Source organism: Rana temporaria, chromosome 5 (assembly GCF_905171775.1).
Source record: "Rana temporaria chromosome 5, aRanTem1.1, whole genome shotgun sequence".
Taxonomy (NCBI): domain Eukaryota; kingdom Metazoa; phylum Chordata; class Amphibia; order Anura; family Ranidae; genus Rana; species Rana temporaria.
Genome location: NC_053493.1, coordinates 256,061,897 through 256,076,151, shown reverse-complemented (window position 1 = coordinate 256,076,151; position 14,255 = coordinate 256,061,897). Strand labels below are relative to the sequence as shown.

The 14,255-nt window shown below is 43.7% G+C and overlaps 1 protein-coding gene across 1 annotated transcript in view; it reads right to left on the bottom strand.

Moving 5' to 3' along the window:
• Window positions 1-1,795: 1,795 nt before the first annotated feature.
• Window positions 1,796-14,255, bottom strand: part of JARID2 (jumonji and AT-rich interaction domain containing 2) — a 272,215-nt gene continuing 259,755 nt past the window's right edge. Inside the window, exon 18 of the mRNA XM_040353751.1 lies at window positions 1,796-2,705. Coding sequence (XP_040209685.1) covers window positions 2,502-2,705 — 204 coding nt within the window. The 3' untranslated portion in view covers window positions 1,796-2,501. The remainder of the gene's footprint in view (window positions 2,706-14,255) is intronic.

The following is a 14,255-nucleotide window of genomic DNA, read 5'->3' as shown; positions in this document are numbered from 1 at the left end:
TCTGGCTCTCTGCTCACTGAAGGCTGAGAAACGAGCGATCAGTGGTATTTGATCGCTTAGTTCTCAGTCTTAGAAGCGGCAGGGGATCGATGATGCATCCAACTAGTTGATATTTTTTTTTTTCTGAAACCCATACTTCTCTTTTAACATAAAAGCCAACAAGCAATACAAAAAAGACCCACATACATGAAACAAAAGGAGAACACTACACTTGAAGTATTCAAAGCATATTGTTTTTATCTGATTGCATTTACCGTAACAATAAAATAAAAATAATTTACAGACATGAAACTTCCCCGTATCAACAATGTAGAATAATTAACCCCACCTAGAAAAAACAACAAACCATCCAAACCTGAAGGAGGAGTATAGGTGTGTCTAAAAAGAAACAAACAGATATCCAAAAAGTTTGTTTTATTTATTAATAAACCTTGTTGTACAAACCTGAAAAGTAAACAAAACTGGCAATAAACAACATGGAGTCTTTCCGTCACAAGGAAAGAGAGCAGAGCAGTGCTAATAAATTAAAGGTCAATCTGTAAGCTGTAGTCTTCAAAGTTTACTGTCAAGAGGGAAAAGCACACAGCAAGGCCATAAAACTGGACAACCACATTTGAAAAAACACTTGACTCGGTTTATGTTATTGTTAAATATTCAAAAAACAGTTCAGTCTTCTGCAACGACAACCAACAAATTGTATTAAAGGACACTCTCCCAATAGTTACCACTGGCGAGTTCAGTGCAATATGGCTAGCTACTTTTTTTGTTTTTTTCTGATTTCGTTCAATTGAGAAACAAAGAACAAATTAGTGAAAACATTTTCCCTTTTTTGTTTTTAGTCCCACACATACAACCAGAAAAAAAGGGGGTAAAAAGTTACGCCATTGTTTTTCATTTTAGTTGTTCAGTGATATAAGCAGCACTTATATATATATATATGTTACAAGATTAACCCTGTAAGCATCCAAACCATCAGATGAAGAAACTGAAATGTAAGGCTTTTTCTTCATCTTTTTATTTTTCACCGACCCCTGTCCACCCCAATCCCCAAAAGAAGGCTCAAGTATTTCAAAAAATTTACAAGCATATGTACAAAGAAAAAAAGGTTTGTGATTTGTAAGTTTTCTCTTTTAAGCAAGACACAGAGCTAACAAAGAAAAAAACTGCAAAAAAAGAGACAGAGGAAATCAATTTTCACATTCACAAAAAAGGGCAAAAAAAAAAAATCAAAAAAATCAGACCCTAGTGGCTCTTAAAGGTGATCACTGAAGTGATTCCATCTCCAACACAGGGGCCAGCACTGTACATAGCAAGAGCCTGTGACGGAGAGGAGGGTTGAACACAGAACAAAATACAAATATATATATATATATATTATATTAATGCTGATTGTGTGATGTGTTGAGACAGCAGTGGAATGAAATGGAATGTTAGAAAGATTGCACATCTATGACATAGAAGCACTTCTGGCTTCAACAATATATATATTTTTTTATATATATATATACTTTAAATTCATTTTTCCTTTTCTTTTCCAAAGGATGCTATTGAAGTTTTTTTTTTTTTTTTTTAACATTTCATTTTTGATAAAGTAGCCAACAGCACCAAAAATAACAGAATGGATTCCTTTTGAAATCAGGCACAGTTTATAATCCCCCCAACCCTCCCAACCGGACCCCCCCCCCCCCCCCCCCAATATGTGATTTTTCGCCAGACAGGCATTGCTTGAGTTCATTTTCCTCTTCTCCTTTAACAGATGCATAGAAATGTGCTGGTAACAGAGAAACTGTTTTCAAATCTCAGCATTATGCCTCTGGGTTTTGTTTGTAGTCCATCATAAGCTGCCAAACTATCCTCCATTTTTTATGGTTTTTGTGTTTTTCATTACTACATTTTAAATCCTAGTTAAAAAAAATACAAACAAAAAAAAAAACTAATCTTGCACATGACAGAATGAGATTGCCAAGAAAGAGCGGGTTTGTTCAAGTTTCATTTTTCTTTTCTATAGAAAAAAATGCTCCCTTGACTGGATAAAGAAATACAATGGAAAAAAAATGCACCTCAAACATAATAAAAATGTAAAAAGCCTTATTCACACAGTTGTCAAGGAAGGCTTGTGTTTTTTTGTATTCAGTCTAAACAGGCTGCAGAGAACAAAAAGCTAAAATCAGAAACAGTTTTAGTTAGCCCCCTCAGACTGTCATAAAACAGTGACTAGACTGCAGTCAAAAAGTTGAACTGCAGTGGCTAAAAAAAAAAAAAAAAAAAAAACGCACATAAAATTAACAGTTTAATGCTAAAACAAAAGTTACTTTCTAAAAACCAGAAGAAAAAAAAAATCTTCTTAGAGCTAGTGCAAAGACAGCCTGCATTCTACAGCAAGTACTCCAAACTATGGTATAATCATAAAATAAATATATATATATATATATATATATATATATATATATATATTTATTTTATATTTAATTATATGATCAGAGAATCGAGGGTTGGCATCTTCATGATGAATATGAAGCACTTTTGGACAAACTGACAGATGACAGTCTAGATGATGGCACATCAAGTGTGGCTCTCTTCCTTGGTCCTCTTTTTGGTGTAGACTTAGTGAGACAGTTCTCAATGTTGTCGTTGTCGTCATTGCTGCAATTGTTGTTATCAGACGCCTTCCCACAGATCTGATTGACCAGACTAATTATTTGTTCCTGAAAAAGGGAAGCAAGGAAATAAGTTCTACAATAATTTTACCACAATCATTTTTTTTTATAAATATGCACACATTATTTCATCACATAATCGGAATGAGTATATCACCTGCAGCATAAAAAGGATCCAAAATAATGCAATACTAACTCTCAACAAAATATGTTTGCGCCATCTTGTGGTTAACAGAATGAAAGTCATGAAAATCATTAGGTAGATTTTCTAAAGCCAGAAGGGAGATATGTTATTTATTTATTTTTTTATAGGTACTTCTATAGTACCATCAATTTACACAGCGCTTTACATATTTATTATACATTCACATCAGTCCCTGCCCTCAAGGAGCTTAAAATGTAAGTTCCCCAACTCACGTTTATACATACACATACAAGGGCCAATTTAGACAGGAGCCAATTAACCTACCAGCGTGTCTTTGGGGTATGAGAGGAAACCGGAGTACCCAGAGGAAACCCACACAGGCACAGGGAGAACATGCAGACTCCAGGCAGGGAGTGCTATGGTCAAAATTCGAACCAACAACCCTAGTGCTGACCCAAATACTGTATGCAGCCTGTCATAACCAACCTCCTCCTGAATGCACTACATACATGCTTTAAAATTTACTCACTTGAACGAGTACTCATATCGGGAAAGGCAGAGATTCTCATCTACAAGAAAAACTGAAATGGAAGGCGCGCACCCGTGCACAGAACAGGGGGTACCGCTAACGTGTTTCGGGGGTGCACCCCCTTCCTCAGAGCTAGGCCTAGCTCTGAGAAAGGAGGTGCACCCTCCAAACACGATAGCTATACCCCATGTTCTATGCATGTCCATGCACTGCATTTATGGCCTTTTGTCAGTTGCATTTTGTGAGTACCTACTTTTATACAAAAAGGGTATGGTGAGACTGATATTGATGATACCAATCCGAAAGGTTGGTGACATGGATAGAGGTGTGATGCTGGGAAACCATGGATGGACTAACCGTGTTCTGGACAGTCGATTTAGATGCTCCATGATCACTGGTTTTTCCAACCAATATTTTTCCGTTAAAATTTTTTTCAATAAATACTGGAACATTCTTAAAAATGATAAAGTATTAGTGAGTGAGTGAAAAACTTATATAGCGCAACACATGCGAACTGAATCGCCTCTGGGCGCTGTATCCATTCCGTGAGTGAAACCCTTTGAGCTCAGAAGAGATGGGTTTTAATCCTTCTCCTGAAGGCCAAGTGGTTCAACTCCAATCAGATGGTGGTTGGTAGAGCGTTCCACAGTCGGGGTCCCTGGACTGCAAACCTTCGATCTCCTTTGGACTTGTATCTGGCTTTGGGTATCTGGACAAGGTTTTGATTGGTGGATCGCAGAATACGATTGGGGTTATGAGCTTTTATTTTTTTGCATAAATATTTGGGGGCGTTTCCTTGAATACACTTATGCATTAGGCAGAGTGCCTTGAAGGAGATTCTGTCTTTTACCGACAACCAATGAAGGGATCTCAGTGAAGGCGAGATTGATTCCCATGTTTTTTTGCCGGTCACTAATCGAGCGGCCGTATTTTGAACGACTTGCAGACGAGTGATTTGGAATTTGGGGAGTCCGAGGTAGAGGGCATTTGCATAGTCAAGTCTGGAATTGATAATTGTTCCCACCACGACTGCAATGTCTTCTTTCGGGATAAAGGGGGCGAGTCTGCGTAGTAGGTGCAGCAGATGGTGTGATCCGCCGACTACTGACCCCATTTGTGCATCCATTGTCATGTTGGTATCAAAGATGACTCCGAGACTTTTGACTTTGGTGCTAGGGGTGAAAGTTTGACCCAGAATGGGTGGGGGTGTCTATGTTGTCGTGGGATGATTTTTCCGGTTGGCTTGAAACAGGAGAAGTTCTGTTTTCGAACCGTTGAGTTTAAGATAACTCTTTGTCATCCAGTTTTCTATCAAAGTAAGGCATTTCTCTAGTCCGAGAGAATGATCCTTTTTGTTGCATATGCGAAAATACAGTTGTGTGTCATCCGCATAAGAGTGATAGAGTAACTTCTGGTTTCTGACGATTTCAAAAAGAGGGCGGAGATAGATATTGAACAGAACAGGCGACAAAGGGGATCCCTGAGGGACTCCGCATGACACAGTCCGTTTTTCAGAAGTGAAAGGCCCCAGTTTCACTATTTGTGATCGGTTTTCCAAGAAGGTGGAGAACCAAGCTAAATCACATTCCGCGACTCTGGCTACTTCTGTTAGCCGAGTCAGTAGTAATCCCTGGTCCAACGTGTCAAAAGCAGCGCTTAGGTCCAACAGTACCAGAAGACAAGATTCTCCTTTGTCTGCTGCCTTGAGGGCGTCATCCCATATTTTGAGCAGCGTTGTTTCTGTTCCGTGACCAGGACGGAAACCCGATTGAAACGGATCGAGTAATTTATGGGTGTCTAGATGAAGTTGTAGCTGTTGTACAACTTCTTTCTCCATTACTTTGGAGAAGACATTTAGGCCTGTTATGGGTCGACCTGTGGTCATGTTCAGGGGAGCACCATCTCTACGCCATAAACTGGCTCCCAATGTGATTAACCCTCCCCAGACTGTATCATTTTTTCAAACCATGAAGGGGTTTTTTCCTTGCAGGATGTGCAACATTTGTAAGGTGAATCATTTCCAAGGACGCAAAATTGAGTCTTTTCAATCAACTCAGACACAAAAGTCCTACCCTATCGATTCTTTCATCACATGTTCAAGTGATCATGTGATTTACCTTATCCAGTGTCCTTGCTCAAAGCAGTATATTGGACAGACAAGGAGGGCCGTACATGTACGGCTTGAAGAGCATGTGGGAAACATAAAAAGGGGTTTCCCCAAACACAACTTATCTAAACATTATGCCACACACAACAATAAGAATCTTCAGGGAACCCTCTTCGTTCCAATTGAAAAATTGAAACCACACTGGAGAGGCAAAAATAGGGTTCGTTCCATTTCAAAAATCGAAACCCAATGGATTTTTTATATGAAATCATATGTGCCACACGGCCTCAACGTTGATTGGGACATAACATTGTTTTTTAAATAATGCTTAGGATATATGCTTATTTTTTTGGCCAGTTTTTTTATCCTTTTTTATGTAGTTTTATTCTATTTCAATTGAAGGATAATCTCTTTCTTTTTTTATATATATTCTCATTTATATTATGTCTTTTATTAAATATCTTATCTAATGTGGTAATTACATTGTGAACATAAAATGTTTTGTATATGTACATCTCGGCGTCTCTTCGCTTCCTCCCTACATTGTTAGTCTGGCCGTGTATTTATTTATTTTTATCTTTCATCTCCTCTTTTGCCACAAGATGGCACTATATCTCTCTTTTTGCTGGATCCCAGTTGATTTAAGTGCGTCCCTCTGACACAGGGTGACGCCTATTAGCCTGAGTTGAGCCCTTCCGCCCTCTTTCCCTCATCCAAGATGGAGGTGCGGGACTATATAAGGGCAAACGTGATGACGGTGACGCAGCAGCCAATCCCCGACGTCAGCTTGTGACGAAACGCGTAGGCGTGGCCTGCGTCCCGACGACATCACGTTCACCCACTCGGCAGAATAATACAGAGGAGGGATAGGAGGAGACGCCGAGATCGACTACAGTGTCAGCGAGAATTTGTATATCCGCGCACAATACATCTACTCCCTGTAAGTGCATTACCACTTTCATTAAATATATTTTATCGCAGTCAACACTATGGGGCTCTTTTGTTTTGTCTTTTGAGATGCATAAGAACGCCTGATCCAGTGTGTAAGAATCCAATTCAGCTGCAGGTCTTTTTGGGAGACTATAAACACCCTGGGCTCTGATTGACTGCTGTGCTTGTGGTCATACCAGCGGGTAAGGAGACTACATCCCTATAACACTTGGGTGTCTATTTGGTGGAATGAAGTTTATCTGTTCTTTGATGTCATATAACTAGAGATAAGAAGATTCTGGATTCACTTATTTACCCTTGGGATTTTTTTCTTTGGACTTTTTTTTCACTCATTTTTGTTTCACATTTTTTGTTTCACACACTTTTTGTACACCTATGAACTTGGATTGTATGAATTAATATCATTATTTCTATTTTTTATGGTTTTTATACTTGCATTCATTCACTTATTTTGAGGTTTAGTTTGTTATTCAAATGTTTTACTCACTTTGGTATCACTTTCAGGTTTATCATTTATATTGTTTTTGCACCATACCTTATATATAGATTTTTCTAAGAATATATATCTTTTAACATATCTGTAAATTTGTATCTACAATTTTCTTGGTACTGGCAGCATTTACGTTTTTCTTTGTTTCAGCGCAGTGTTTTTTCCATTATTTGAATTTTGTTTCCCTCTTTGAATACACTAGGTTTGCGCGCCTTCCATTTCTGTTTTTCTTGTAGTTCCTTTCGGATTACCCCATCTGAGGAAGGCAGCATCCACCTAGTTCTGGGATACCATATACTGTATACCTTTCACACCACCATTTTATCCGACATCTGTTACTCCTCACATTGGAAGACTTATTAGTGCTGGAAGTGACTGTTTTTTGTATCTCTAGTGATTCTTATCTGCATACTTGGGGCAAGCAGCTCAGTATGTCAGAAAAGTAGCATTTTCAGAATGAGCACCAATGGTCATTTCCATGCTCTTCTCAGATAGGTTTCTGTGACGGGGGTCACTTTGGGCAGGGGGCTTGTGGAACCCAGCTTGCCTTAGAGAGCTGTGGAAACTCCTTGTCCAGCTCCCCCGGCCCCTCCTATGTGTAAGTCACCCTGTGTCTATTCGGGCGGCACAGGGTGACAGAGAACCACAGTCAGATCTGCACAAAGCCATCACATCGTACAACCACGCCGGACTCTGTAATCCAGGGTCCTATATGTGTGATTTGTGTTGAAAGGAAGGAAGGGGCTCTTTCACTCGGGACAGTAAGATTTCTGAACATCCCTCAAGAAAATATGAATATAAATTCCACCTTTCCAACTGCTGGAATAACGTTGAGCTTGGTCTCAAACTGTCAGACTTTTTACTAGATTGTTTAAGGTGTGACTGTATCCCACATTGTTCTATTGTTTGTCTGCCTTGGGAGCAACCTATTATAGGATGTATATGTGTTTCTAGCATGTAGACCGGGGGCAGGGTGAAGGAAGGGGGAATTCCTCCAACAGCCCTTCTTGCTGAAAAGACAGTCTACTGCTGGAAAGTTAAATACACCTGTGTGTCTCATTACTGAATGTAGTTTACCTCACTCTATGTCATTATGCAAAGCAGGGGGTTGTCCCCTGAATGTATTGCTCTTTGTGCCTGTGTTTGAATAAACAGTCTTACGTTTTCCACCCTACACTAATGTCCTGACAAATGAATGGGTGGGATAAGAGGTCTTGAATCCTGCTGGTACCAAAGGAAGCGTATACAGCAGACAGACTCTTCTTGAGTATGGGGGTCCGTGACAAGGAGTTTCCAGAGCTCTCTAAGGTAACCTGGTTTCCACAAGCCCCTCTGCCCAAAGGGACTCCCATCACAGTTTCCTTTAACCATCTCATTACCGGCATGTTTCACCCCCTTCATTACCAGGCCATTTTTCAGTGTCATTATAAATGCCATTGTGACATTGTACACCCAATTTCATGTTTCATATAAAGATAAAGCTTTATTTAGGTGGTATGTATGGCCAGCCAGGTCTGGGGAGAGCGTCATACAATGTCCTTCCGTGATCACGCCCAATGTGGCGCGTGGGTGGCACGCTCTGTGATTGCTGTGCTTTTAGGACACAGATCGGAGTAAATGGACAATTACAGCGGCCCTTTACCACATGATCAGCTGTGTCCAATCATGGCTGATCACAATGTAAACCAACGCCGGTTATTGGCATTCGTTTCCCAATGCTGACAGTGTGCGGATAGGAGAGACAATAACTGGCTTGTGTGAAAGGCACATCTACATTGATAATCAGGGAACTGATTATAAGTGTCCTGATAATCAGTGCAGTCCCAACAGTGCCTGCCAGTGCTGCCAATCAGTGCCCACACGTGCTGTCAATTAATGCTCACCAGCATTGCCAATCTGTGGTGCCTACCAGTGCCGCCTACCAATGATGCCTCTCAGTGCAGCCTCATTAGCGCACATCAGAAAGATTACCAGCTTGCAAAATGTTATAACAAATTATGAAAAATACCACCAAAAGAAGGCTCTATTTATGTGGAAAAAAAATGATAAAAAAGTAATATGGGTACAGGGTAACATGACTGCTGAAAATTGGCCTGGGCAGGAAGGGGGTAAAAGTGCCCAGTAGGCAAGTGGTTAACTAGGGATTTTTTTTTTATATACAAAAGGAAAACAGGCCAAATTGCTTGGAAAGCGGATCCTTCAAGGTGATCTAACTTGTTGCCACCTTTAGAATTGAAGAAATACGCTGGTATACAGGGGGTTAAAACATGGCACTTAGTAATAAAGCACTAGTTACACTAACCTTCGATGGTCCAGAGGCCTCCTTTACTCTCATACACTGATCAGTGTATGAGAGTAAACCGCTTTCTGATCACTGGCCAGTAACATACACATGGCTGCTAGCTGCAGCCTGCATTTACATTCTGTGATGCTGTTGGTCACAGCGATTACCTGGTACAGGACACAAAGGCTTTATACCTTTTGCCTGTGATCCGCTGTGTTCATTCACAGTGGGACCAACAAGCATAGGAACTCACCTCCTACTAAAAATGCCAGGTCCCCGATTGTCTTGATCAACCTCTTACTTAAATATTTGAGTTCCTGACTTCCAATGAGTATGCAGATAAACACTTCTGACTTCCATTGCTATATACTTGGCTGGTAACTCAAAGTAATGAAGTCAGGGTATCAGTATGAGAGTCAGGGGTAAGAGGCCTAAATACTTTCTCATGACACTTAACTTAAAAATTTCCAAAGATGAGGGCTTCTCTCCAAGACTTAGACTAGGAGGGAATATTGGCATTGATGAACAGAAATGGAAAGTCTGTACATAAACTCACGACAAAGTATATTCCCATGACAAGAAGTTTAAAATCCTAAAAATAAAACCTATGAGACTCACAGCCAAAGTTAAAGCAATAAAAATATAAAAAATAAGATTTTTGTACTCACTGTAAAATCCTTTTCTTTGAGTTCATGGACAGACACAGCCTTAATCTTGACAAAGTGGGACGTCCCAAAGCAGTGTCAAAACAAGGGGTGGGAACAGCGTAAAATTAAACTTCACCCCAAACAAAACAGAGCTCCTCAACTAAGGAGTTGCAACTCTAAACAGCCGCCTGCAAAACTTTGCGGCCGAAAGAAGCATCCGAAGATGCACTAACATCAACTTTGTAAAGTTTAGTGAAAGTGTGAACGGACGACCAGGTTGCCGCCTTACACAACTGAGAAAAAAAGACGCTTGATGTTGGAAAACCAAGAGGCACCTATTGCCCTGGTCGAATGCGCCATGACAGGAAAGGGGGCGCCCGACCCCTTATGGCGTAAGCCTAAATCACGATCTGTCGGATCCACCTCGAGATGGTGGCAGACGAGACCACTAGGCCCTTCTTGGGACCAGCCACCAAAACAAACAGTGAGTCTGACCTCTGGAACAGAGCCGTAGTAGATAAGTATACTCTCAGAGCTCGGACAACATCCAAGGAATGCAACGTCGTCTCCTTAGAATTCGACGGATGAGGGCACAAGGATGGGAGTACAATGTCCTCATTGAGATAGAAGGCCGAAACAACCTTAGGCAGAAAGAAGGCTGCGGACGCAGCACCACATTATCCTTGTGGAAGATCAGATAAGAAGCCTTGCATGACAAGGCTGCCAGCTCAGAAACCCGTCAGACGCAACAGCCACCAAAAAGACCACTTTCTGAGAAAGTGTCAACAAGGGAATTTCCCTAATGTTCTCAAATGGTTGCTTCTGAAGCACCGAGAGGACTAGATTCAAGTCCCACGGAGGTAGTGGGGGACGGACCAGAGGGGCCACATGCAGAACGACCTGTACAAACGTCCTCACTAGAGAGTGAGGCACCAGGGGTGGCTGAAAAAAGACAGCCAGGGTAGATATCTGCCCCTTAATCGTACTTAAAAGCAAGCTTTTGGTCCACCCGCGCTGTAAAAACAGCAGGACTCTGGAAACCAAGTCCACGGATTCCACCTTATTTTCTCACAAAATGTAGGCCTTCCAAGTGCGATGGTAAATCTTCCTAGAGGCCAACTTCCTAGCCTTCTTCATGGGAGCAATCACAGAATCCGGCAGGCCCCGGTCTCTTAGCACCTGGCTTTCAATAGCCATGCCGTTAAAGCCAGCGGTGCCACCAACACATCTGTCGCGTCTGCCCATGGGTCTCTTGACCTGCCACAAACCTCAATACTTTCTGATTGAGTCGAGATGCCAGGAGATCTACGTCTGGCATGCCCCATCTTTGGCAAAGGAGCTGAAAACACATCTGGGTGCAAAGCATCTGGCAACTTGGTCCAGCATCTGGCAACTCAGGTAGTCCGTCTACCATTTTTTCCATGCCCGGAATGTATACGGCCGACAGGGTCGGTACGCTCCTTTCTGTCCACCTTAGGATGTGAGCGACCTCTGACACTGCAGCCAAGCTTCTTGTTCCTCCCTGATGGTTGACATATGCCACTGCCGTGGCGTTGTCCAACTGGATCCTGACTGGACGCCTCTGAGACCAAGTGGAGAGGCACAGCCTGATCGCCCAAAGTTCCAGGACATTGAGCGGCAAGTGGGATTCCTCCGGAGACCAGCGACCTTGGGTCGACTGAATCCCCCAGACTCCCCCCCCCCCCCCCAACCGGTAAGGTTGGTGTCCGTCGTGATCACCATCCAGTGGAAGGGAAGGAATGATTTCCCGGACAGAAGTGCCGGTGATGTCAGCCACCGAACTAGGGAGGTCCTGACCAGGTGGCTCACCCGGATTTGACAATCCAGGGAAGATGGGCACTTGTCCCATCTGGACAGAATTTCCTTCTGTAACACTCGCGTGTGAAATTGCGCATATGGTACCGCCTCGAAGGAGGCCACCATGAGGCCCAGGACTCGCATGCAAAAGCGGTGCGATGACCATCTTTGGAATGTCAACTGCCACATCGCAGCCCGAAGGGTCTGCAACTTCTCCACAGGGAGAAAAAACGTTTGTCTCTGAGTCCAGAATCAACCCCAGATACACTAGGCGTTGAGTCGGTACCATTACCGACTTCTGAGTGTTCAGCACCCAACCAAAGTGTCTGAGGAATTGACAGGTTATAGACCCGCTCACCTCTAATTCTGAGCTTGAAGTGGCCCGCGATAGCAATGCCACGTTGTCTTAGTAGGGCCAACATTTGGGCAAGCACCTTGGTGAACACCCTTGGTGCCGCTGCCAGGCCAAAGGGGAGAGCCACAAATTGATAGTGGTTTTCCCCAACCGAAAAACGCAGACATCTCTGATGCATGGTGCATATGGGGTCATGTAATCAAGCATCCCTGATGTCCAAGGATGACAGAAAGTCCCCCGGCTGGAGGGCAGTGACAACAGAGCGAACCGATTGCATCCAGAATCTTTGTACCTTCACAAAGCAATTGAGGGCCCTGAGGTCCAGGATTGGACGAACGCCCTCCTTCTTTGGTACTATAAACAGATTCGAGTAAAATCCCTGAAACTGTTCCTGTACTGGCACAGGGATAACCACCCTGCGTTTCAGCAGGTCTTGAAACTGCCCTAAGTAGGGCTTCACGACAAGTCGGCTGTAGCTGGAGGTGAAAAATCTGTTTGGTGGCAAGATAGGAATTCTATCTTGTACCCTGAAGAAATGACTTTGCAAACCCACCGGTTGGGGACCTGAGATGTCCACCGGGTCGCGAATTTGCGAAGACGTCACCCCACCCGAGATGGGTGAGGGCAGACCTTCATGTGGACGTAGATTTGTTTGCAGGCTTGTTGGGTTTGCGAAACCAGGGACGTTCTCTGTCCCTGAGCAGGCGCATTATCAGCCTGAGGTCTTTTACCTGCCGCACTGGGTGGACGAAAAAAACGCTTGTGCGCGGTGAAGAAGAGCCCTTGCCTACGGCATGGCTCCTTCTCCTTTTTGGCTTGTGGGAGCAGCGTGCTCTTACCTCCTGTGGCATCTTTAATAATGTCATCCAGGGAAGCTCCAAAAAGTCTGTCACCCTTAGAGGGCAAATCCATCGGGGCTTTCTTGGAATATTGTTCCGCAGACCAATTTTTTAACCAAAGCAGACGGCGTAACACCACCGCATAGCTTGAAGCTCTGGCTAGCAGAGGAATAGTGTCCAAGGCTGATTTGCAAACGAATATTAGGCCCTGTACCAGTTGGTCAGCTAGAGTTTCCTCGTCCGGAGAAGCCTTATGTGCTTTTAACCCCTTGTGCAGCATCTTTGCCCATTCAGTGAGTTTCTAAGACACCAGGGCGCACATATCGTTGGGCACACAGTCGAACCCACTACCGTGTACCTGTTGCTGGTGACCGCCTCAGCCTTCTTGTCCGCAGGGTCTCTGAAGGCAGGTGCCCCCTCCACCTGAATGGTGGTTAGCTTGGAGGGTCCACTATCGGGGGCGAGGTCCATTTTTTCAAGAAACACTCTTCAAGAGGGTAACGCACCGCCAGATTTTTAGGGACTGAAAAAACCTTCTATGGTTTGTCCCACTCCTTGTATAAAAGTTTGTCTATATAAGACACACAAGGAAACACCTTAGCAGTAACGGTCGCCTTACGGAACCCAAAAAGGACTGGCGCTTCCATTGCTTCTGCAGACCCCTCTATTTTTAGAGTATCTTGCACTGCAGTGATAAGGTCACTTACCAGAGCCCTATCGCGTGCTGACCTGGATCTGGAGTCTTCCTCACTGTCCGGCCAATCTCGGTTCGCATCCTCAGATACATCAGAGCCAGGGCCATAAGCTGTAGTTGGACCTGGCTCCGCATCCGAGTTGTCCCCAGAAGATGGTGGGGGGGGGTGCACTTTCTAGCCCCCGTTTTCCCATGCGCTTCCACCTTGGAAACAAAGGCATCTAGGATAGGGGAAAAGGCATCTGCTTCTGACGCCATGCTGACCCACGCGCCTGACACAGGGACTCCCAGGCAAGGTACGGTAACCCACCCTCCTAGCTGCGGCAGAGACGAGGGGTTCCCCTCCCGGAGGACTCACCACCCTGGAACAGTAGTACGGCTGCCATCCGCTACCTAGTAGAGCTTCTTCCTTGTCAGCTGTACCGTCTGACCAGTCTGCAGCGTGTGTCTGTAGGTTTGCCCCTTTTAAATGCTGTCTGATCAGTGGAAACATGGCGCCGAGCGGCAGATACAGGCCAAACAACGCCGCGGTCACAAGAATATGACCGCCGAGCTTAGATAGAGCAAGGATAACAAGAAAAATGTCCGCCGAGCAGCCGCTAGAGGCCAAACACAGTGTGGCCACAAAAACATGACCGCCGAGTGTAGATAGAGCAAGGGTCACAGGAAAAATGGCCGCCGAGCGGCCGCTAGAGGCCAAACACAGTGCGGACCACAACACGAGCGCAGATGGCCAAAC